Here is a 27,373-nt window from a genome sequence, read left to right on the forward strand (position 1 = left end):
AAAATAGCAAATGATACAAATATAGATTTTCTTATATTTATATCTAAGTTCCAAGAATCAAGGCCAAGAATCTCCAGCCGAGTTTTTACTTTCCATCAGCTTAAAAAGCTGCTCTCCCAAATACTGAATTTGTTCCAAATACTGCTAAAAACATAATGCTGCAGTGTAAATGGAGCCTGTTGTCATGTAATCCACGTTGTCATGTAAGCCACGTAATATGTTATATTGACATTGTTTTCTTGTCTTGTTTTTCTATTTTATGTACATCCCAAAGTTTTAAAAACTCCCCAAAGTAATACAAAAAGCCAGAAAAAGGAAATATTTTCTAATACTTTACAAAGGCATAACAAGCATTTAAAATTAACACAATACTTTCAAGTTGATAAACATTACCCCACATTTAAAATCCATTAAATAAAAACATGCTAATGTCATCATACAAAAATATAATAAAATATATGTGAACATGCACACAAGTAGGTATGTACATGCATATCATATATGTATAGCATTATACACTAGTTTTAATATTTAGAGTTAGCCTATTAAATAATTCACTCCTCAATTATTACATTATATTTAATTACATAGTGTTGTTATAATAGAGGACACTGAAAATATTTAACAACAGTGACATTAAAATGACAATATACAGGATTGGCAATAACATTAACACATGTTAAAACATACTGGTACAGAAATGTTACAATCTATTATACAACATTTTCTCAAAATCCCACATTATTTACCTTTTTTATGATTACATAGGATGCTCTGAAGAGCTATTTTGTTCTCTTAGCAGATACATTAAAAACTGTGCAGTATTTTTAGATGAAACCATTGTCAGCCAGTATTAGGTTAACACCCGAGGGGGTGCTATGGTAGAAGAAGAGACCAGGGATTAGCATAAGGAAGGTGAGGTTAATCCCTATAATTTCTTACCTTTCCTTCTCTCTCCTTATATTCACTTTGTGAAAGAACAATAGTCTTCCATTATGGCTGGACATGACAGTACTTTTCTCAAATGAAGCACCATTAGGTTGTCAGGAATCTGGAGACAGAGGGCACATAAAGAGCTATAATTTAAAAATGATTAAGTGAACTTTCCCACACTTAAATACTACTATGGTCAGTGCACAATCTAAAAGTGTATAATATATATATATATATATATATATATATATATATATATATATGGTATATATAGATGAACATTTGTAAGTTTGTGTATATATATATATATTTTTTTAATGTGCATTTATTATTTTTTTTTGGATATGAATGGCAAATAATTATATAAATATAGAAAATAGTGTACCACAATTTGATATCTTTTGATTGAGCTGTCTTATTTCGGAAAGAGCAATGAAACTAGCATTTCCAATCACCATCAAGCCACACAGCCAAGAGGGGGCGAAAATACATTTATTTAATGTAATCCTAACAGAAGCTGGGTGTCTAGGGATGGCACAGTCACAGTAGAATACAGGTACCAGAAATCATATGTGTATTGCTTCTCATAAAGTAAAGCATTAATAGCTTTTGTCAATAGTTGCGGGAAGTCTTGAAGAGTGTGTGTGATTCTCCATCCAAAGTACTGATTCATTCCTATAAACAAATGAAAGTCTACTTTTAAGTGATCATACTGTTTGACACTGAATGTTAGAGCTGGGGGTACATTCTGTATTTCCTAAGTATGTCTCCAGGACTTTTTATTTCTCCCACCCCTCTCTCTCTCTATGGGATAATTCAACCCAGAGCTGTACGTATAGGAGGGTTTCCTTTAGCACTTTGCTTTTTCTCCCCCCACCTCACCCCAAAGCACTGCCCACGTCCCATTGTAGTTTACACACTCAATCTTCGGCTTTCTTTTAAAAAGAGGAGGGGGTGAGAATAGTAGGGGAGAGAGACAGAATCAGGGAGAGAGGGCATAGTCAGGAGAGTCTGTGTTGACAGCAGGAGCAGGCAGTCTTGAGTGTGCAGCTCACATAGTTACATGCACTCAGTGGTAAGGAGATTGATCTACTCTGCATCTACCAAGGCAGAAGAACTGAAATCCCATAGAAGCAGTGTGGGTCCTTGATAACTACAGGGTTTTTTTTTAGTTTTTATGAACCTGCAACTTCTAGATTTCTCATCAGGAAAAACCAACTCTGGAGAAGCTGGAAGTATCTAGCTGCTCAAGTGGCAAGGGTTCAGTGGCCAGTCTTTAGCTTGTGTCTGAGTCTATGGGTTTGCCTGCTTGGTCTGCTAGTGTAATATCACAGATGGCTATCAGAGAGTCTGGATGTCAGATGGATGCTTCTCCTGTGTAGATCAGATGTAGGACAAGCGGTGGATGGGTTGCTCCTGTGGTTATTGCAAGTGACAGATGAAAGCTGGAGCACCAGTAACATATATGATCTGGATTCTCTGGACTGCCTCTGGTTTGTCTGGTCAGGATTTCATTTCCCAGGATCTCTGCAACACAAGCTTAGCCAGCTGCCTCCATGCAACATGCTACCTGCATCACTCCCAGCCTCTCACAGGAGCCTGCTTGCTGACTTTTCAACAACAAACCATGTGCATCTGAAAATTGAAAAGTAACCTTCCACTATCAATTTTTTCATCTGCTCTGTTCCTCTTGCCAAGTTCTTATTGGAAATCGGTTGTGGATAGTTATTTGCTTCTTTTTTTCTGGATCATCTGGAAAGAAAGAATTGCAGGAGTCCATAAAACTCCAGACTGAAGAACATAGGAAGGAAAGCATTATAAGGTTACTATGCAATTGCGACTGATTTCTTTGTGTTTTATCATTTTGAACTTTTTGGAATACATTGACAGCCAGCAGGTCCCCAGAGGGAGGCGACATCGCAGAAGTAAGTGTCAGTGCCGGTGCGAGATTCACCTGCTACTGATTTGTGCTCTTGTGTTTCTGGATCCCCATAATGGATAGCAGAGGTCACAATATACTAAATATAGTCATAGGGGTAAAGAATTGACCCTGCATCCAGAATGGGCACCACTATTGTATAATCAAAAATGTATGAAAGTTACTATGGTCCCAACCAGTCTTAGCTCTGCTATTCCAAATAAAAGTGCATACTGAAACTATGTAATCCTCCCAAATCTAGTTTATACCAATTTCCAGGTACACTGTATCAGTGTATGCTCAAGTTATTAATATATAACAAAACAAATACACAAATGGTTAATTTAACACCATAAGGCAAGTTGAGACCATACAGTGATAAAAATGCTTTAACAATAATGGTATCATCATTATTCTCTAATGATTTGGCAATTACTATAAACCAATTTACAGTGATTAAATGTATCCATGTGTGCTGCTGATCCCTTGGTGATGTTGTGCAGGATTAGGAAAACCCCGTAAAAAGTGTGTTGGTTTTACTAGTAGTTTTAATCGTCCATTAGCCCACAGCAAATTATTTCCTTTCACTTAATAAAATAAATCTACCCCCACATTTGTAGTGTGGGACCCCCCATTTATGCTATGGGCAGGAGTACCTTTCGATTAGCTGATCTTTGCCAGCCAAAGTCCTAATAAGGATGCTGGGAATTGTAGTCAATAATTTTCAAGGACACAGAATGACTTGACTGCATCTGTACTTTTCTCTTATACTTCTGTAGGTATCCTGTTAATAGGGGACATGTTGGAGAAGCCTACCCCTGAGAAGTGCATTTTAATTGAAATCCTGCACTTTCCTTATCAGATACAGATGGAGTTTTTCTTGTTCTTGTTTTGACTGGGTTAGTTAATAGGGGAAACATATACAGTTTCACCTTATGACCGATGGATCCATGCAGTTTAAACTCAGATTAAGCCTAGACCACACCAGTGGCAGACAGGGGCAGCAGAATGCAGGGTGTTGTATACGTGTATACACACATATACACATACATACATACATACCTCTATTGCTGCTCCTACTGCTCCTGGCACTTAAGTTGTAAGGTTCTTGGATATCTAGTTCTCCCTCCATTCTTTTTAAAACCTACCTTTTGGTTTAAAATTGAGTAGAAGAGGAAGAGCCTACTAATTACCTTTGTGATTAGCAAATAGCTGTTGGAGTTCATTCATTTCTAGAGAATGATGCCTGGGGCACAGATGCAAATATCCAGCAAAGAAAAGGAGAGAATAGGTAAGTTGTTAGCATGTCTTTATTAACACCCTAAAGCCCAAAATCAAGGAGTCACATACAAGAAAAAAACAGAAAGGGTTGGCATTGTATGAGTTAAGTTTATTTGCTCAGCACATCATGGTAATCACTGGTAATTAGTTTGTAATTGGAATGTCTCTATCCTCTCTTGCAAATCCCATTACTAACTAAATCATTGCATGAATGCCTCAGAAGTTCCTTGAATGTTACCAGAATCCCACCATACATACAAGATGTTTGTACTTATACCATCACATATTAAGTTTCTAGATATCTGATTTTGTTCTGGCTTCTTGACACACCCCTTGCCTGCTGGATGAGATCTGGAGATTATTACTTGCACAGGAGTTTAGTTTCAAGCCAGAGTCTTAAAAATGCGCAGCTATAATGGTATTTTCCTTCATATGAGCACTTTGGGACAGCCAATAACTTGCACTTAAAGCTTACAATTATATATCTGAACAGATTATCAAGTTTAAGTAAAATAGTAAAAAGGACTCAAACCACCCTTTTTCCAACTGAGCAGAAGCGTTAACTAGATCCGCAAAACCTACCAATTTACCCTCCCTAATTATCAATACAAAAATGGCGCATGCAACGCATGTTGACAAATATAGCTATAGCGAATCAAACCTTAAAAATCCCAGCCCTAAAAATATTTTTCTAAAATATTTAGAAGCATATCTCCTTTTGTAATCTTTCTGCCAATGATAGTCATTGGGTTATTTGGTAGGAAGGTCCATGTGTTATCTTGACTTTATTTCCAAACTACTGGCAGCTCAGCAAGAGACCTCAGTAAATTCATGTAAAACTGCTTACAGATGGGACATGTAGGGTAGAAAGTGTCTGCGTGAGTGAAGTCGTGCCCTCCAGCAGCCAAAAAAAATGTGTTTCTTTTAGCTTTTTACTCCCTGATCAAATCACCAGACTTTTCCTTAATAAGCATTTGTAGCTGCAGTGTGTTGCGAGTGATAAAAACGCATGTGCCAAATAGATAAGTTAATCAGTGTCTGTGGAAAAAGTCATTGTAGTCCTAGCTGAAGAAGCTTATGAAACGCAATTAATTTGCCTTATAAATTAAAATTATAGCCCGTAAAACTAAAGTATTAAAATTATATATACATATATATATATGTGTGTGTGTGTGTGTGTGTGGATTATTTTTAACATAAAACAGCAAGCGTAACAAGAAAGTTAAAATTGTCCAGATAGAGAGAAAAAAAACTCAGACAGTCTGTGTGATGCTATGATCTAATTATCTAAACACTTTCTCTTTGGGAAAACTAGCAATGGATACCACAGTGTTGGAAGAATCCGCTGGCTGCGAAAGATTTTAAGATAGCCCTCTATCTGTTTAAAACCAGACTTTGTGATCATGTAAAGAGGGGTCTAATCTTTTATCAGTAAAGGAATCATCAACTCAGTGATCCAACTTGATTGGCAGAGATGTAATTAGAGACTTGCGCTTTTTTGTTTATTCCTACATATACTACATAGATAAATCTCTACATTGTAATTTCAAAATCTATATGCTCTCATTGACAAAACACATACGGGTCCTCGCAATAGGTTTCAGGTAGTATTAACAATGAATGATTGATAGAAAATACAAGTGAAATATGAGTTGGTTGATGGGTAACTATTAAACATCTCATAAATATATATATATATATATATAATTTGTGGCAGCCTACAGAATTAAGAGATGGTGGATTTGGAACAAGCTGATAGCATACTTATGTGTTTAAACCTTTGTTACTTAGTCTAAAGAGTAAGTGTGATAGACAGTAATGCTTTGGAAGTTGCTCTATAAAAATGATATACATTTTCCTATAAATATAGTACATATTTATCTTTAACAGTGATGTGAAGATTGCAACGAAGGGAAAATATGAGAAAAAAACATAAATATAGCAGTCAAAAAACATAGTGATTTTGAGGGGTAATATAATAGTTAAGAGATGACTAAGTGAGTACTGATTAGCTCTGAATTTAGCCAGGATTTAGCATGACTCATATCACACATTCAAACATGTGATTAACCCCCTAGGCAAGCATGTAGCAACATGTTTGTTGGTGTGCATGTGTGGGGGACATTATACCATGGTCCACATTAAACAGTGTTACCATTTGCTTTCCCAGATTTTTTGTAGATGTATTGCAGTGATAAAAACTGTGGACATCTTCCATCAGTTTGATGGAAACCATATATCACTTTTTTAGCACACACATTTTGGAGCGCACCTCAAATAAACCTTTGAGCCAAGCGGAATTAGAGTAGGTTTTGTCCATTTTGTCACACTCAGATCTGTTATGTAGCCTGGAAATCAGGGTTATCGTTGTACATCTACCGTACAGGCTCAGGTAAAATGTCTCTATAGTGATGTGTCTTTGACAGCTTCATGGCCTGGTATTGCCAAACCCTTAAAGTGAATACCCTGCAGCACAAAAAATAAATCTGTGAAGTACGATATAAAATTCATTTGAAATAGAAAAGTCTTCAGTCCAATACAAAGAAAACAACACATATCAGTGAAACAATTGGGCAACTATGGCTATGTTCTTCAGCCCATTTAAAACTAGAGGCTATGGATAGCCTATTGTGTGGTTTCTAGCACCCTCTAGTGGTCTGCCAAGGGAGTACATCCAACTGCACCGTTTATTTAGTTTGCACAGTCCAGGAATGTGGCAGGGAGTAGAAGACTATGCTGAGGATTTATTAATCTCATGAATTGATAATACAACTCTGCCTTTTTATTTTAGTGTGAACTGGTAAATCTGTCCCTGAAATGGAAAAAACACAAAACCATTGTATTCATCATTTTTATGTATTTTTTTGGATCTACATATATTTTGAATTTGTCATAATAGCAAGATTTTCTTTTCGCTTTATCTCTCAAGTTACCAGGACCTAGATACATATCATAGGGCTTCCGTTACATATGAAATTACCTACGTTATTTTTTCAGAAGGATACAAGTGAAGATTGATATCTTTTGAATTCAGCATAAAGTATAAAAAATACCTGGGCAAAACAGAATTGAATGCTACGTTTCAACAAAAAATCAAGCTATCCTATATCAAGGAGTTTAAGACAGAGCTTGTCAAATCCTGGAAATCAGCTAGCTCGTGGCGCTTAGATTTTTAGATCTACCTCCTAACTTGAGGTGCCATTTTATTTTCATCCTTATGCTTTGTTTTAATGCATTTCTTTGTTTGGCCCCTAAATTCTGCAGAAACATGTCAAGCCTTGGGTTAAATAGGGTATTGAACTACTTTAAGGAAATCCAGCTTGTTTTCAATTAAGTAACTGTTTTAGATTACATGGACAGTACTTTCTATGGCAAAGAATTCACATGTTTTGTTATACATGCCTTTTCTACAAAGAATATCTTGATTATCAACAGTAGAGCCCTATGCAGCATGGATATCAAATTCTGTAGCTTATTCTGCATGAAAAACTTTGCTCCCACTGGAGAACTTTACAATATCTACATAGAATTTCATTTAAGCAAATTGTTTTATTATTTTTTATTGCACGTCCTTAAAAGAAGAGACTTGCACAATCGAAAGCCACATTTATCCACTGGAATAATTTCGCTACTAATCTAGTACAATTTAAACATTTAATGGAAACCAACATGATGTTTCCGCTGGTTCATCCCAAATTAATATTTTCCACATTAACTATTGCATTGCCTTTGTAAGGAAAGGTCAAATGGAATTGTAAGATGGTTTAAACAGAGACTTTCTGTAAGTCAAATTGTTAAGTTATATACTGCTTGTTTTGACCTGGTAACCCATTGTACAGTGCTGCGGAATATAATGGAGCTGTATAAAACAATAATGATCATCATCATCATCAGGAACAGTCTATTTGTTGCTATAGTAACTGCACAACTTTATTACAGGTTTGTGCCAGAACTGTTCTTTATATCAGTATAAAGAACCACAGGTTGAATATCTTTGCTAAATCATGAACATTACATTTATTGCATTTTTCTCAGTTGTATGCCAGTCAATGGCATAGTGAAAACAAATAATAATTGATTCAGTCAAATATAGCAAATGCTAAAATAAGATGCTTATACTAATGCATTTGAATTTTTTTCATTTATTAGTAAATGCCCATTATAAATTATTATTATTTATTGTTTTAAACAGACCCATCATATTCTATAACGCTGTACAATGGGTAGACAGGACATAACATGTAGTACATAACAACTTGACTTACAGAAACAACAAGACACATACCAATAATAAGTCCCCAGTGTGACCAGATGGTTTAAGGCAAATGTAAGATTTGGTGGGTCATAATATTAACAATGTATTATACATTTTGGTGTGCTAATGTTATGATCATTTTTTTTAAAATTGGCTTAGGAAACAATACCAGTGAATTGGATAGTTTATGGCAATTTTCAGAAATAACTGTAAGTTAAAAACATAGTGGTAAAAACACACTTTCACAAATATTTATATTGTTTTCTCAACTAGATCATTTTAAGAATCACTTTTTGGTGGAAACACCGGTTGTTTTGTTTTCAAATGTATAATTTATTGACAACATTTATTACTTGTGCACAGTAAATAGAAGTCAGAACAATTGGAAAATGTTAATGTCTGCCCAAATTACATCTTAAAATGTAATTAAAAGGCATTGTTAATTTCAGCGTATTCCAAATTGCTATATTGCTCTTTTTTTTAAATATGAAACATATTTGTAATTTTAGATAGAGCATCACAAACATGAATTAAAATGAGGCACATGACTGCATTGCTGTACCAAAAGAACAGTGGTCTAAAGAATTTTTACATGTATCTAGACATTCCAAACTGTCTACTTTGGTGTTCTGGAAGGCGCCATTTACGCTCAGTGCGGCTAGAAGATGCCTTCCAACTATATCAATCTATATCCACAAGACATAGCGTAGATTCCGGAAAACAGCTTACTATATTCTGCAAAGTGGCGTCTACTAGATGGAGTTGGCTCTCCATACCATATCATCTTTATCCATGTAGAATGATTGGGTATATGGCTATGTATAATTTAAGTCGCGTCATGTGCTCTAAAATAATTTCTTAGTCTAAGCAATGAATAAGCAGGAGATTAAACTATTGCCAGAAGTATTTTCTGTAATAAATACAAGCATTATTACAGCTGCCGTGATTGTGTTTCTCCAGAGGTTTTCACGAAAATGGCAATTGTAAAACATGCACATTATAATTTTTCGAAAAGCAAATACGTATGAACAGAATCCTTTAATGCGACTGGATTTTTAAGTCCTAAAAAAAAAAAAAAAAAAAGATTTACAGCTCCTCTGGAGAAATTATAAACCTTACAAATGTCTAGGAATCATTTATATAAGTGTAGACAGTCTATGCGAACTATGCTGGATTATAAATCTGTTCACTACACATTTGACCTAAGTGACTAATTTTGTAAAACTTTTTTAGGATTTAGGATACAGTTGGTATCAACATTGTCCATAAATGGTTACACAGTAGGCTAGTAGCTTTATGGTTACTTCAAGAGGAAGTATTAATGGAGATAATCCGCATATTTAATTATTACAGTCATGCTAACTTATTTTTTAATACTATAACATTTTTAACATATATATATATAATATATATATATATATATATATATATATATATATATATTATATATATATATGGTATTCCCAATGTTCATGCATTGTCTTGCTAAACTGTACCTCTGTGGCACTTTTCAGACAATGGAATCCCACATGACCAAACGGCTGGCCAAAATCACAGCTCCTGCATGGCCACCTTTCAATGTTTTGAAACAGAGCGCTACTATATGATGTCATTTCCCAACATTTTGGTTCTATATATTGGAGGATACTGGATAAGTAAGGGTCCAGCTTGACACAGTCCTCCATAGAGTGATGGGCTAGCTAGGATAATCAGAAAACTGCCCATTGAGCAACTGGAATCCAGGGAGCCTGGTTTGCCCAGTAGGGCTATCCGTCCCTAGAACACGCTGCTGATAATACCTTGTGTATTTATTCACAGAGTAAAATGTAGACCCAAGGCAACTTTGTCTAAAGCTGACTAATCACAAACATCTACAGATATGAGACCAAATAATATATTGCGTACACAACTGGATAAAATCCCAGTTTCTCCTACACAGGCCTTTCACAGTTATTTAGGGAAACCTCAGAATCCCTTTCTTAAACCTAAGCAAGGGAAAGAAGTGTCCTCTTACTTGCTCTTATGAACAGTAGCTTCCCTCAGACAAGGTCCTGTATCCTGTATGAAGCATAAAAAATCTTTTATTGGGCAAACATAGAAAAAGAAAAATTGGAAAGAGCGAAGCCGGGGTTTTTTGCCTTCTTTTGGATCAACAGCAACAAATGAACAGATATAGGAAAGGCTGAACTTGATGGACGCATGTCTTTTTTCAGCCTATAAAACTATGTAACTATGTAACTATGTAATGTTGAATAAGCTTTCAAGATCTTAGAGGTCTTCTCTTCCGATGGAAACAAAAGACCTCTGTGGTCCTGAAAGCGTGTGCACCTTCTTTAACTTATACAACTTTATTTTGACGAGATTACTTGTTCTACATATAACATCAAAATGTTACCTCTTACCTCCAACATTTGAAATGTTTCATAGAGAGACTTTTTTAGTGGATTTTGTTACATCTGTGTCCTAGAGGCAGGACGTTTGATAGAGCTTTTAATTAATATATTTGGTAAAGGAAATTACATTATGATACTAATAAATGCACTATTTATAAACATATTTTCTGTTGTAGATATGCTTAAGATTGTGACTCTTTGGTCCAACACATATTTGGAGTCCTAGAAAAGAGAGACATCATGGGAGGAAAGAGAGACAGAGGGATTTGGGTCTCAAAGATGTACTGTCTTTCCTAAAAGGTGTTGTGAGCAAAATGGAGAATACTTAATTTGCATATTGTGAATTTACAAATAAAAAAGTATACTTTTTACAATTTATTTGGCAGATACTGCACATTTGTGTGTAGATATGGTCCAGGAAAGTATAGGTCCCTTGCATGAGCAAGGTTTTACAGTGTAAACCTGCACTGCACAACTTGAGGCAAAATGGCTAGGAACTCTGTATTATCATGACTGAAAACAGGTAGTTTAATGAATTTCTTATTGAGATTCTGGAGTGTTGCACCCCTGGTATTAACCATATTTATGTGTTGTATCCCTTTATTGTTTTAATATTGTTTTAATAGTTTTATGAATGACCATCCATCCTATGCCCTGGAACGCCTTTAACCGAGAGAGGGGAGTTTGCTACAAAAATGTGTCATATTAAAAGCATGAAACTTATTGTTTTTATTACTTTCTAGACAAGTGAATGCATACTTCCATACAGGGTAGAAAAATGTAGCCATTGCAAGCAACGTTGATAACTTAGGAAAAAATTTTTTGTTTGTTCATTGAGTTTCTGTTTTCGGTTTGGTCTTACTCTTCACATCACTCCCAAGTGTTAGGAAAGAGATCAACTATCCACACTTGTCATGCATATCAGACCTTATATGAGGTTTATATGTTAAGAATCTTTTCTGAACCTTCATCATTGTTGTTATCATAAAATGTTGCATGATGATTTCCTTCAGCATTGCACGAGTTATCCAGACTGTATAACAAGCTCTTTTCCCCTTTTTTGAGCAAAGAGACACATATAAACATCCACAGGAATGGATAATATAAGGAGCTAGCGACACTGGCCAGGCGTCTTTTCATGTGGTAACGCATACTGGTATATCCGATGATATTAATTAATCACTGAGGTATGATTGCTAAGGCTCATAATAATTCCTTTTGGTAGACAATATGTCTGGTGTTATAATGGTCTATTAATTACCTTATGACAGTGGAAATTTTTCAGATTGGTCTGCCTACAAAATAATTTATTATGGCCACCCATATATATCTTTAATTGTGATAAAATATATTCCCAAAATTCTAAATGTTAAAGTCAAACTTTGTTTTCTGTCCTTATCACCCAATAGTTCGAGCAGTGCTGCTTGGTTATATTCCAGACTGCCAACTTCATGTTCACGTTATTGTGAAGGCAGAATGTGGACAAGGACGAGGGAGAAAGGGAAATTCTGAGTATATTTAGGGACCTAGAATGAAATAGGTTAGTGCTGTCATTCTGAAAACTACTTCTGAAGAAACAAAAATAAATTAGAGTTGAATATACCCTGGTTGTGTTTAGGTACGGATATCCATAGAACCCAACCATAAAGTAGTCCATGAGTATTTGTTTATGAAAACACTGGCTTGCAAAAGCTCCATCAATGATGGAAGGTTGCCAAGCTAGGGTCAGGGTAGGCTCTAAAAAAGGGAGGCGAGTGAGCTGGTTGAAAAACATTACTAACCAAACTACAAAAGAACACTTTGTCCATCTCAAAAAGAGAATGTACAAACTGATTTGACCTCTATCGGCAGAAAGAGGTCTCTAAACTCATATGGAAAGACACTGGTGAAGATCCACAAGGGTATGTATCATACTGTTTCATTTATGGTTATTTGTATTAAAAGATGTCATCAGATCATTATCTTCTGCCCAGTTCATTATCATTTTAATCTGACTACTTTCTCAACATTGAACTGAATTTGGAAATTATAAAGAATATGTGCACAATTTTCATTTATGGTTTTCTTTATTCGGAAGCTGTAATAAACTGAGATGGGACTACTTTTTTTGCTAAGTGAAAGCTTACATAATGCTTTTTGGTGCTAAGCCATTTTTGCAATGCTCAGTCATACAGATGTTCTGTTGTAAATATTTGTAGTAATCCTTTCCATTGAGATTAAACAGAGTGTAAGTAGCGACTCCTAAGTGATAGTTCTTATTATTGTTAATTACTGTTACAGCTATATGCAATGCCTTGGGAGAAGAGCTTAATACACTGAGCAGGGAAAAAACTTTAGTATGAAATTGAGACTGAAGAAAGACAGTTCAGTGTGCTGTAATGTGAGCTGCACAATGTTATCATTAGAAACAATAATTGCAGATGCCACAGACTGTTATTCTAACTTGTGATGCTTCACGGTCTGCATGAAAAACGTGTTGGTAAATCACACAGAAAGAATGTGGACATTACCCTTTGAATTAGTTTTGTTTATTTAATAAGAGGCTTTGATTGAAATCTGCAAAAATTCATTAAGGGACAGTGTAGGGAACCAAATGTATTCATGGACCAATAACCCAATGGGTCTTGGAATGCCATATAAAACAAGATTCTTGGATTTCTGTATCCTGGAATATCTAGATCAGATTCACTCAGTGCAGTGTTTGCAACCAAGAAGTCTGTGTAATACTATTTCATACCTGTATATACACAATGTTTATGTTTTTTTACATCATCTTAATAACAATGATTAAGAAAATACTTTTGTTATATTTTGTGTGCTGTATCCATTGTACAGCTCTGTGTAATTTGAAGGTGCTATATAAACCAATCAAATATTTAATCTGAGAGCTGCTATCTTTTTAATAGTGTAAGGAAAATAACTTTACAGATGCGCCACAAGCATGGAAACAATCTCTAGAGGAATATATATATTATGCTATGATTATCCATACTGGATACAGGAAGTATGTTTAAACCTCTTATGTGGGTTGATCCATACTGAAGAATGAAATAACCCCTTAATGACGATTGACGGTCCGGGCACATCACCTGAAAACAAAGGGTTAACGGCCAGGACAATCATGACTCCAAACAGTGTTGCTGTAATGCCCTCCCCGGGGCGTCAACATCCGCCATACACTGTATGGAGGCAGATCCCCGTTTTAAAAGAGTTTAGGAGGTGATCAACGATCGCCTTCTAAACTTCAATGGTGTCGCTGAAGTGCCACGATCACGAGGTATTCAGGGACACCGAACTCCCACCCCAGGACGCGCCGTGACCGCTCCGGAGAGCGGTCACAGCCGACAATGTGAGTGATTTTGCCACTCACAAGATGATGTCGTCCTTTAAAAAAAACAATAGAGTTGAAAAGAGTTCTCAGGAGGGTCTCCATCAGGGAAACCTTCAAGTTCCAAATTTTTTTAAAAAATAAATAAATAAATAGATTAAAAATTATATATATATATATATATATATTATGAGCAAGTCCTTAAATTAGCGATTTAGCTAATTCTCGCATGGAAAGAGTTAAAATACTGGCATGTTAAATGCCCATGGGGTGTTTACTTTTAAAAAATTTATGATTTGATACCTGAAATAGCACATGGGGGAAGAATTACCAGATTTGGAAAAAATGGTTTTGAAATAGTAAAACGCTACCTGTACTTATTGCCCTATAACATGCAGAAAACAGCAAAAATACATAAAAACATTGGGTATTTCTAAACTCAGGACAAATAGTAGAATCTATTTAGCAGGTTTTTTTCATTAGCTTTTATATCCCGACAAAAACAATATATAACTTGTGTGGGTTCAGTAAATGGGAAAGAATAAAATTACAGCTAAACACGAGCTGCGCAGAAATATAAAAACACCCATTGTCACGAAGGGTACAACAAAAAAAAATCAGCCATTGTCACAAAGGGGTTAATGGAGAGATGAAAACATTAATTTCAATAACATCTGCATCATAAAAAATAACGAAACAATAACAGAATATTTTCCAATACTGGATTCAGTCTTAATGTTATCTCAGATGTGACTGTTCCTCTTTAGTCAAATACAGCCAAAGTTGCCAAAGTGGGATGAGTGTGTTTCTCTCTAATATGCATATCTGATTCTCAATGTTAAAATGGACTGCGTCCTCTACCACCAAAGCCAAAGGCTTTAACTTGCTATGCTATTTAAGTTAGCACACATCTACTATTATATACAGTATTACTTTCATTTTGGAATTACTATGCCATTGGGGATCTGTGTTGTTGTCCACCCTATTCCCGAGATGTTCTTAAATGAAATATATCAAAACTTTGGTGAACAACTTGCTTTATTAGAGGCCTGCTCAGTGGAATCTATAGTGGAGTAGACTTTATGGAGGACACATTTTGCAAATCTCCAGTGCAGAGCTGTAGCTTGCTCCTTTTGCGCCTGAGGCATGAATGGAAAATCGTGCCCCCCAGCTATTTTTTTTTACAGAGGTTGTTTTATTTGCACTGCCCTTACAGACACCTGTCCATAAAAACACATACAAGCTGCCTTTGCACACACCTGCCCATTAACACGTATATACACACACACTGCCCTTGCACATGACTGCCCATAAACACACACATACACTGCCCTTATACACGACTGCCTTTACATACATATACACACACTGCCCCTACAAAATACACTACAAAAACCTACACACACCAGCTCACAAACACATGTATACACATACACTGCCCTTACACACACCTGCCCATTAACACGTATATAAGCATACATTGCCCTTACACGCACCTGCCTATACACACTGCTTTTACACACAGGTGCCCATAAACAGACATATACACATACACTGCCCTTACACAAGCCTGTCTATACACACGTGTATCCACATACACTTCCCTCACACTCCCCTGCCTTTACACACACATATACAGACACACCAGCTTACAAACACAAATAACTACACTGCTCTTACACATACACTGCCCATACACACTGCCCACATACTGTCCATACACACACACACGGTGCCCTTACACACACACCAGCTTACAAACACACATATATACAGCCCTTACACCCCTTTCTCCCCATCTCTTACTTTTTTCATCTTCCATTATCATCCATCATCTTCTATCTTCCATCCTGTGGTGGGAGCGTGAAGTTTGTCACTCCAGGCCTCTGCTTTAGTGCTCCCTCATCACAATGCACCGGCTATTGATGCAGAGCGCCGGGGTGACGTCATATCCCAGCGCTCTGCATCATTTGCCGACACATAGTGATTATGGAGTGTGGATAAAATCTCAAAAATGTATGTAGCCAAGTCAAAGCAGGAATGCATGGTCTTTCTCGAGATAATGGTGGAAATATATGGATATCAATCTCCAAACAAAAAGTATTCATTTATCTGACAACCAATGGTACCATCAAACAAGGGAGGCCATTATATGGACACAACCCTCTGTCAAGTTGTTTTCAAAACAACTTGTCTTTTGTCTTTTCAAAACAATTGCAGATCAATATAATAAAAAAAGTAAATGTAAAAAAAGGCATTCTATCAAATTCTTCCATTTATTCTAGAAAGATAATTTGCTTTTAAATAGACTTTTTTCTGCATTTCATATGTCACTTGTTCAATGGTTACTAGCTAAGCCCTTGATTTAAAAATTCAACCACAAATGAAGATTCTCAGTACATTCTGCATACCCGTTAATATTGTTGTTGTTATTCCTTTATACAGAGCTATTATAAAATAAGTTTTTTTATGTTATCTTAGGCACTTGAAAAATGTATAAATGTCTAAAAATCTATATGTACGCATCATTTTATAAACTTACACCTTTCATAGAAAAAACACACAATGTGCTTTGATGTTTTGTTTTTTAGTATTTCCAAAATAAATGAAGCCTATATGGGAAATTATCCATCTCTGGGAATGTTGCCAACGTGGTCGTCACCTGGAAATTCATCATTCAATCAGTAGAAACTCGAATATAATTTTGCTTGACATTCTTTGTACATTTTGGTCAAGACATTATAAAACTCCATAATTTCTGTTTTCTGGATGATTGGGAACAGACATGAGTTCTGTTAAGTGAAGGTGAAATGGCAGATGTTTTAAACAACTCCTGTTTCCTTTAAGCTCAACATGGAATGCACTTGAGTATTTACTTAACCCCTCACGTGCTACTGTGGAGAGCCATGCTTTGCTTAAGCCTCTGGCACACATATTAATAGTTTCCATGGGGAACAGGTTTATTTAATTTTTACTTCTAGTAAAAAGCAGTAGAAATACATAATACATTTTTACATTGATTTATCCTATGTCAGGCAAAGTGGGGGGCAATAATGCTTTAGAATACATTGAGGAGTGTTAGTTGGAACACGTATATTTTTAAGTGTCAATGTGGCATCAATTTACAAATTATTATCTAAAATAAGACAGTAATAAAAGTTTTACTTAAAGGAATGAAGGCAAAAAAGGAAACTAAGCATAAGAAAAATAGTTTGAGCTGCCGTATACACAATTGGACATCTAAAGTTGTGGGGCGCTATCCATTAATCCTCAGGATAGCTTCCATTTAAAGCACCTTAGGGAATTATGAATATAATTTGGTAATAAAGGTGGAAGAATCCACAGAATCTGACCCTCTAGTTTTAAAGACGGAACCTATAAATCTTGGACTCATAAAGGATCTATACCCCCAATAGATCATACTTAGCTCAAAGTTAAATCAGCAACTCAAATTCCCAAAATGTAGTTGAATAAGTTATCAGTTTGGAGGCATCTTGAATAGATATCAAATTGTTGATTGACATCAGCATCATAGATGTTGAACATAAATTCAGGTTTTTTAAATGCCAATGTAAAATTAATTTACTATATCTGTATCATGTAATACAATGGAATGAATAATTGAATAAAAGGGCTGAGTCCTCCTGCACTGAGGAATAGTATAAATAACAACAAGATTCAAAATCAGATTCACCTTAGATTTGTTCGTAAAATAAAATACTTAAGGGGAGTCTATAATTCATTAGATTTCTTTACTGTGAAAGTAAAATTGTATGTCTTAAGATATTGGTGTAAAGGTCATCCCCGTCAAAGGAACAGGATTAAATTAGATGATGTTTAAGGAGATTCCTGGAAACATCATAATGAGGAGTTTAACCTAAAAGGCCACCTGATATGTTCTACAAAGTCAGATCACAAATCATAAATTATTATTTTCATTAGAGTTTTCATTAAAACCTAAAACTGCAGAGTAATAGATAAACTAACAGTATATTTTTATGACAGTAGGATTTTATCGGTTGGCAGTAATTTTTATGTGATCGTTTCTAATTATTGGCCAAAATAAGCACTTCATTTTCCATCAAGCCATCCTTGCTGTATGTCAAGACTGAAACATATAAGATGTTCTATATTGTTTGTACAAAATTCCAATCTATTTCAGTGTTTTCCTAAATGCATATTTTATAATTCTGCTTTTTATCATAATTAAATTACATCCTTCATTACAATAAGCCAATATATTACCCCCACCGGGACAATCTTTGGAGAAACTTTGTATTTGTAGCAGCCTACTAGATTCCTTCATTTATCTTCACTGCAGGTAACATCCTAACATTAAATTAGGAAGTGGCTACTTAACATAAATCTTTGCTCTTACGACTGCTCAAAGAGGAAATTAATGTTAGGACACTGACTCATCTTTTTTATATACCGGTAATCCATTGTGTCACAGTGTATTACTGCATTATGCCCTGGCATAGACATGTTTATGATAATATATTATTCATGAATAGTGGAAAGGCTTTGTATTTGCATTTCTGTTTTGAAAACAGCAGACAAATATTCCATCACCTCTTGTATTTTATCATTTTTCCCAACATATCTTTTAACCATCATGCATAAGCTAAGCATCATAAATCTAAAGCTCCACATTTTGAGGAACTTAGTATAATTATTTGAATCAACTCTGTTCAGCGGATCCACTGATTACACAATACGACATGCCACGGGATCGTGTCACCACAGTTCCCATGACATGACTGTGAGGCAGAGTAGAACTTCTTGCCACAGAAGTGGCAATAAAATTAATTTACCAATTTCATTTATGATTAGATTTGAAAATGTTCTCCTGGATTTGCCCTATGGTTCCACTTGGTGCAAAATTTGAGGATTGCATTGCCTTATATACGTGTGGCTCAAGAACTTCACAAGAAGACAAACAAAAAATCCATTATAAAATTTACTAGTTTTGTCTACCTAAGACAATGATGTCCATGTGTGACTTCAAATATGTTTACCAATACAACCATAACATTATCGTTTGTATAATGTCACCAATATATACCAGAAGACCTCTATAGCCTTTCATATTATAAGCATCTATGCAATGCAACTCAACCCAATCATATGACAGGTCATTAGCGTTGAATTCCACAGCTTTACTTTCTGTGTTGTAAAGAAGATTTAAAATAAACAATAAAAATCTGCTTTATTAGTGCCTAGTGTCTGGTTTTTGTAATATTGAAATATGTATTATAGCCTGTGTATTTTTAGTTTTTCAAATTATGGCTTATTCATAGTTTATTATTAAGAGATTATTATTACATAGTTGGTTTATATTTTGTCTTGTAGTCCATCTTAACAAGATGTAGCTTTTTATTTTTCAATAGGGGTTGTATATGGTTTCAATAAGCGCTGTATACCTCTGTGTTTACAACATAAAGTACATGACTGGTGGATGAAAGCAGGTGTATTCTTAAAATGTAGCCTGCCCAACTTATTTTTGTCAGTATTAAATATCAGCCATTAAAGGTTTATTCACTAAACCACCGGTTTGCATGAGAGCTGAACACAGTAAATATTCTATCTAAATCTATTATGAGGGGTCAACAGCAAGTGAGCTTCTCCTACAAGAAGGGTTCTGTTGGACCTGAAAATGAATAGTGAAAACAATGTGTTTCATTGTTTAACTCTTGTACAGATTTAGTGAATACACCCACCTATCCAGCTCTTGGCAGTCATTCCATTTTGATTTGTCTTAGAAACTCCAAATTTTAAGATTAAAAACAGGGCCCTCTTTACATAATGTATCATTTTATCTTAGTATTCCAATTCTAGTTTTATCATACACTTTGAATGTATGTATTGTAAGAAGCTCTGGATAAAATAGTGGTGCTATATAAATAAAAAATAATAGTAATAGTAAAGTGAAGGTCGAGTATATGTACAGCGCTTAGGCAGAAACTCAACACGGCCTTGTTGATATTTTCCCCTATGTTGATCTTTTTGCATCAGTGAACAATTTAGGTAGTGATTACATGGAGCATTACAGGCATAATATGATAATGAGAGATACAAAATAGCATTCCTGATCTCCAAAATGATATGCACTATTTTTCTGTATCATTAAAATCCATCAGGTTAGCTTCAATGCAAATTAGACTTTAACTCAGTAGATTCTTTTACTGATACAAATGTGGTAAAGTGCGTGATGTTATTTTTAAATAAAATACACATACCACAGAAAAGCAGTCTATTTAAAAAAAAACTGCATTTTTCTTATTTTAGACTGTAGATGCGATCAAATTGTTACACTCAATTTAAAACTGTGATTTTGCTCAATTCTACACCGTCCCTTCTACAAACTGTTATCTTATGGGAATCATCAATCACTTATGTCTGGGATTTGTTGGGAATTTGAATGATGCGTGGTTGTTGTATTATCACAGTTTTCTTTTTTTCCTCTAATGAGCCGTAAACAAACATTTTTGGAAATACCCCAGTATAATTTGCTTGTAACCACAGACTTTTTATAGTATATATGAACTCAGTAGGTTACATTCCTTACTAAATTACATTCTTTTATCAAGGTATAATTAGATACAATTTTGTTGCTCTGAAATGGCCAATCTATATTTATGAGGGCAGTGAATACATCATCTACAGGCCAGGATTGGCTATTTGGCACACCAGGCAAATGCCCAGTGGGTCGCTGGCTAACAGCACACTACACCCATTATGCCGCTCCATCTGGGTATGGCCTGCCTGCATTGTAACGTAACATGTGGCAGCAGGCTGTAAAGTGACAGGGCTGCCTCGTCATCACTAGTCTGATCCTGGTTGCCTACATCTGCAACATAAAAGTCTTTTTCATTTTTTTTTTTAATATGTGCACAAAATTAGAGACCTAACAAAACATTTGATGTTACTATGTCTAGCAAGTTATAAAACACAACGTGAAAAGAACTCCTTCAAAATGATATGTAGCAGTTTAGATATTGGATCTAAATTTATTTTTGATATATAAAAAATAAAGAAAATAGATTTATTGTGAAAAATTTGGAAAAAAAAGTTAATGCTAATCTCATACTTAATGACATTTGATAAATCAATTTTAAGAGTGCTTTAAGATTCATTTTATAGACTGCATTTCACTTCAAGCTTTCTAATATTTATATAATAATGATATTTTCAACATACATTATATTTCTATACTTTATAAAAAATACAAAATATATTTTGTAAACAATATATAGCGCTTTAAATACAATTTATACTCAAAAAATATTGACAATACCCATTTACACATCTTTCATTACACCTAGACATATTCATAAAACAAAAAAGGGAAACTGAAGCTTTTTGCTAATAAGTATGTCAGGTTTTTCTGAGTTTTTTATATTTTATTTTTTTAGTTTAGTTATTGATTTATATGACCACCATATTTCACAGTGCTGTACAATGTATATAAAGGCAATATCGAAAAATAAAGTTGTAATGTACAGGAATAAGCAGATACATTCAATCCTCTGAATCTCTCTCAAACCAAACATTTTGCCCCAGAATTACTTTACTTTGATCTAGCTACATATTGCCCCCAAATGGGATTTCAGGACTGAATAAAACCAGCAACAGCCTAAAAATAAATATTTAAAAGTAAAGCCATAACCGGATGTTGCATTGACTTATTCCTAACAGTTCTTTAAAAAATGCTGATGTTTCAGTTGTTCATCAATTCATTTGCTGGTATCAGCTGTTATGACACTTCTGTTGTGTTAAGGCCAGATTCCATGAGCTCTGAAATGAGCGTTCAAGCTGCTTGCATATGAAAGTTTTATTGTAGGGGCCAGCTTATATTTGCAAAGAGGTACATTTTCAGAAAAGGGTATCTCTGTAGCTCAATAGTAAAAGCAAAAGGAAACCTGTTGCAAATAGAAATAAATGATAACACGCTATTTATGTTATTAATGCTTTTAACGCAGTTATGATTTTAACCTTTGCCAACAACTAGCAATAGATCTGGAACTTTGCAAGAGACATGCCAGCCATGATATGATAGATTGATTCAATAGATGATTACCGTGCCGTTGTCCTCTTTTCTTGCCCTCCGATCTTTGGTTTGCAAGAGATATGTTCGGCATAACACTGTGCTTGGGCATCATACTTACCATGAGCAGGTTCTAGGTCTGGCTAGCACAAGTGTTCTAGACAGTGATAGAATTGACACTGAAAATTAGATAGCAATACAATACAGAAAACCGGTTTCTGGGCTCTTCCATTTACAATTCATATCATATTATGATTAAAATTCAACCAAAACTTACAGCGATCTTAACAAAAAAGACACTTAAGATAAAATGAAATTTTAAGGAAGCAATACTAAACCATATTAAATAATTTCAGTAAATTTTTTTAGGAATTTTAAGCTAATTACTGGCCAAAAATGATGATAATGAAATTCAAAAGCACAAAAATCTGTTTTTGTATTGTAAATTATTTTTTAAATAGTATTACTATTATTATTATTTATTGTTTTATATAACGCCATCATATTCAACAGCTCTGTACAATGGGTAGACAGGACATAACAAGTAGTATATAACATAACAATTTGACTCAAACGAGCTTACTTTATTCTGTATTGATTATATATATATATATATATATATATATATATATATATATATATATATATATATATATATATTTATATCTTTATCATATTGTGTAGCACCATACAATGGGTAAATTAGAAAAGAAGTGCATTACAAAACAACTTAGACTTATAATGACACAGTCAGATGAGCAGGAGTGGTTAAATATGCAAGGCACTGGACTAGCTACAACAAGGGTGCAGCTAGCCCCTGAGAGCAGTACGTGAGAAGGGAATTGGGCGAGGAGTGTGTATTGCCAAAAGCTGTTCCCCTGCTCCTGTAGAAAGTATAGAATGACTCGGAGGAAGAAGCCCTTCACACGGAGACCTTGGGTCAATTCCAGAGAATTCCCAGGTATGCTTACAAATGGAGGAGGGGTCTAGGGCTTAAGGAGGACTCTGCTCAAGCAGTTTACAATCTCTTCCCACCAGATATGAGGCAGTTATAAAATGAATATTAAGAGCTACAATAAGTGCTTGAAGTGAGTGAAGTCACATGATAAAAGAACATAAGTCACCTTCTGTATAAGCAGAATGTATGCCTGGAGAAAATAGTTTTTTTTCTTATCTTACCCTCTGTGACACAGTATAAGCAAATTACTGGTGTGGCGATATAACTCTTTCATTAAGGCTGCGCTAGCCTAAACATTTTTTTCCAGATATTATCAAACATACTTTTATTTCAAAAGGCATGGCTGACACTTACAATTGAAATACTGTATTCATTTATCCTTTTTTCACCCTGATCTATACCATATGAAGCAAGATTCACAAAATATATTTTAATATGGAATATGTTTATTTAATTTGAGCGATTGACTGTGTAGGGTTTGAACAGCACTCGGAGAAAATGACATTTCATATATTTATACTTCACTGTAGTTGAAAGGAGAAATAAGCAGATATATGCACTCATGTAAATGACACCACTCAACTTCTTTAAATTGTACAGGCTTTAATTGCGGCATAGTAACTTCTGGGCTAAAGCCAGAGAATAAGAAATATATTGTTTATCACGAACATTCTTATACCATCATTATTGCGTATTAATCCCAGGGCTGGATCTACCAGCATGCAATGCACACACATATCTAAGGTCCTGCCTGTTATCCACACCTGAAATCAAGCACAGAGATGCTTCTTCTCGGCCATTGAGGTCCGATATCAAAGGATGCATATGGTCCAATAGTTAAGGATTGAATAGAATCCCACACTCTGAAAAGCTACACCTTATTATGGCTAATAGGAAATCCATTGTATATGCAGGATGATCCTGAAAAGTCTGTGCCTGTGGGCATATGTGGTTTGTATCCAGTCAAGATGTAATACATGTATAACTTATGGTTAAGCGAATAAATCTTGGCTGCAGTACTAACCTAAAACATGTTTCTTGTTTCTTCAGTGCATCCTAATGTGAGCCAGGGTTGTCAAGGAGGATGTGCTACCTGTTCTGATTACAATGGCTGTTTGTCATGTAAGCCTCGACTATTTTTTGCTCTTGTAAGGAATGGCATGAAGCAAGTTGGGGTTTGCCTACCATCATGTCCAAGTGGATACTATGGAATAAGATCTCCAGAAATAAATAAGTGCACAAGTAAGTGGCACAATATTTTCATGGTGAATTAATCTTGTACTGAGCACTCATGTAAGAGTTCGGTAGGTGAGATTTCAGGTGTTTCTGATTTATCTGTGGGGGCACATGAGATAACTTTAATGTATCAGTTAATGGTTGGAGCATTTCCTCTGCCCATCTCTTACTGGCCACGGACCATTTTCTACTTTATAAAACTACCACACGTTTGCCTTTGGAATATGTTTGATGTATACACGTGACAATTTACAGAAGTTGTGATTAGTAGATCTCAGCCATGGAAACTTCTTCCATGGTAGAATGTAATACTTTCTCTGCATGTGGAAAACCTTATAGCAATAGCAATGTAGATAAATGTAAAGTTATGCACTTCGGGGTACGGAACGCACAAGCAACCTACACCCTAAATGGTAGTGAATTAGGGGTAACGACAAATGAGAAGGATTTGGGAATTGTTATAGACAAACTAGGCAACAATGTGCAATGTCAGTCTGCGGTTGCTAAGGCCAGTAAGGTATTGTCGTGTATAAAAAGGGGCATCAAGTCACGGGATAAAAATATAATTTTGCCTCTGTATAAATCAATGGTAAGGCCGCACCTTGAGTATGCTGTGCAATTTTGGGCACCTATTCTAAAGAAGTATATCATAGCACTAGAAAGGGTGCAGAGGCGGGCTACAAAATTAATAAAAGGAATGGAGCACTATAGTTATGAAGAAAGGTTAACAAATTTAAATCTGTTTAGTTTAGGAAAACGGCGCCTCAGAGGGGATATGATAGCATTATATAAATATATTCGGGGCCAATACAAACCATTGTGTGGAAATCTGTTCATAAACAGAACTATGCATAGGACACATGGTCACGCGTTTAGACTGGAAGAAAGGAGATTTAGTCTAAGGCAGAGGAAAGGGTTTTTTACAGTAAGGACAATAAGGATGTGGAATTCTCTGCCTGCAGAGGTAGTTTTATCAGAGTCTGTACAGACGTTTAAACAGCAACTGGATGGATACTTGGAAAAACATAATATTCAGGGATATAATCTTTAATTATGGGGATACAGCTTATTGATCCAAGGAGAAATCTGACTGCCATTTTGGGGTCAAGAAGGATTTTTTTCCCCTGGTTAGTGCAAAATTGGAAAGAGTGAAACTGGGGGGGGTTGCCTTCTTTTGGATCAACAGCAACAAATTAACAGATATAGGAAAGGCTGAACTTGATGGACGCATGTCTTTTTTCAGCCTATATAACTATGTAACTATGTAACAATAGTCGTACATCCATTTGTAAAGTTTACTATGTTTAGCAATCATTAATATAATTTTAGAAAAGGCATATATTAGTGCACTTGCATATATTGGTAGTAGATACTTGTGTACATCCATCCACCATCTATCCACCATTAGGATATTGTAATGGTGCCCCGAAACAACCCCAGGCTTCTCTTGCGTGATCACCCTGGTGTTTGTGCTCATAAAAAAGGGAATACTTGCCTTTAATTGAACCAATCAGTTAATTGTCAGTAAAGTTATCACATTCTTCCAACAGATTGGTATCTTCAACTACAGATGTCCTCAAAAGACATACATTTATAGAAAATAGACATAGAGTAATATTGTTAAAATAAATATAAAGAAATCAGTTAGATGGACTCTTGCCTTTGCTGTGTGAAACAGCACTTTGTTAGAATTCAAGGTGATCAGTTTCTGTTTTGTGTTTTTAGAATGCAAAGCTGATTGTGAAACATGCTTCCACAAAAACTTCTGCACAAAGTGTAAAAGTGGATTTTACTTACACAATGGAAAGTGCCTTGAAACATGCCCAGATGGGTTTGAGAACAATAACCACAGTATGGAGTGCAGTAATATTGGTAAGTGATATTTGCCTTAAAATATGTAATGTATTTACCTTGAGCACTGCTCTAGGCCTCACCAAGGGCAACTTCTCAAAGTTTAGTATACTAGTGAGGTAGTGCAAAAAATTGGAACATAATAGGAAAAATAATGAAAATTGAACAATGACATAGAAAGCAAGAAATAAAAAGAGCAGGGCCTCACAAGAGCCCGGCCTTCCTCTCCCACCAGTATGTCTTACTGTTTTAATCATTTTGTTAAGTTGTATATTGTCAATTTTAATGTTATTGTTATTTTTCACTGTCCCATTATTGTAATAGTGCTACAGAATCACTGGCACAATTTGACATACAGAAACTAAAGGTTAGGAGGGCCCTACAATTCCAAACAATTTCTTATATAATGAATAAATGTATTTCATTATTCTACAGTTTGAGTCAAATTAACAATAATCCTTTGTTTGACGGTTAAAAGTTTGCCTCTGGGTTCAGAGAAACATCATTTTCTGCACTGTAACCTGCTATATCCTTTCTCTAATGATAATGAAAAGTACTGATGTTCATTTACTAAGTGTAATATACTATGTTGTATATTTAGTGCAATCGTGTAATTGTTTCTTTATATCTGGGCACCACCTCCTTGTTTTGCTCCATGGGCGTAACACCTAGATGCAGCCAATATTTATTTTAAGCGTTGTCCATGTTCGTGTTACGGATTGGCTTCAACACAGTTTTCTGTAGTTATTAATCTATGTAATCTCTGTTATTTTGTGTCAAGCTCCGCTCATGTGTTGATTTCATCTTCCAGTGCACTGTGTGGTCAGTGAGTGGGGTCAGTGGGGCCCCTGCACAAAGAGGGGGAAGACTTGTGACTTCAAAAGAGGAAACGAAACCAGAGTCCGTGAAATACTACAGCACCCTTCACCAAGGGGCGATGCTTGTCCACCAACATCGGAGACAAGGAAATGCATAGTTCAAAGAAAGAAATGCCAAAAAAGGTAATATCAGTCAGCATGCTTCATAACAGTCTCAATATTCAGTTGTAGAACGATGATATTTAATAACGCATAATATCCCATTGAAATCAGCTTACTGTTATGTTTATATTGTCCAATATATATATTTACCAGTGCACAATATTTCAACTTGTTTCTCTAGTGTTACGCTGTA

General features: G+C 35.3%; 1 protein-coding gene across 1 annotated transcript in view; it reads left to right on the forward strand.

Moving 5' to 3' along the window:
* The first annotated feature begins 1,931 nt into the window (after positions 1 to 1,931).
* RSPO3 (R-spondin 3) overlaps positions 1,932 to 27,373 on the forward strand; it is a 38,869-nt gene continuing 13,427 nt past the window's right edge. Inside the window, exons 1-4 of the mRNA XM_053458545.1 lie at positions 1,932 to 2,858; positions 24,164 to 24,355; positions 26,075 to 26,221; positions 27,012 to 27,201. Coding sequence (XP_053314520.1) covers positions 2,762 to 2,858; positions 24,164 to 24,355; positions 26,075 to 26,221; positions 27,012 to 27,201 — 626 coding nt within the window. The 5' untranslated portion in view covers positions 1,932 to 2,761. The remainder of the gene's footprint in view (positions 2,859 to 24,163; positions 24,356 to 26,074; positions 26,222 to 27,011; positions 27,202 to 27,373) is intronic.

The sequence above is a fragment of the Spea bombifrons genome, chromosome 3 (assembly GCF_027358695.1).
Source record: "Spea bombifrons isolate aSpeBom1 chromosome 3, aSpeBom1.2.pri, whole genome shotgun sequence".
NCBI classification, from domain to species: Eukaryota; Metazoa; Chordata; class Amphibia; order Anura; family Pelobatidae; genus Spea; species Spea bombifrons.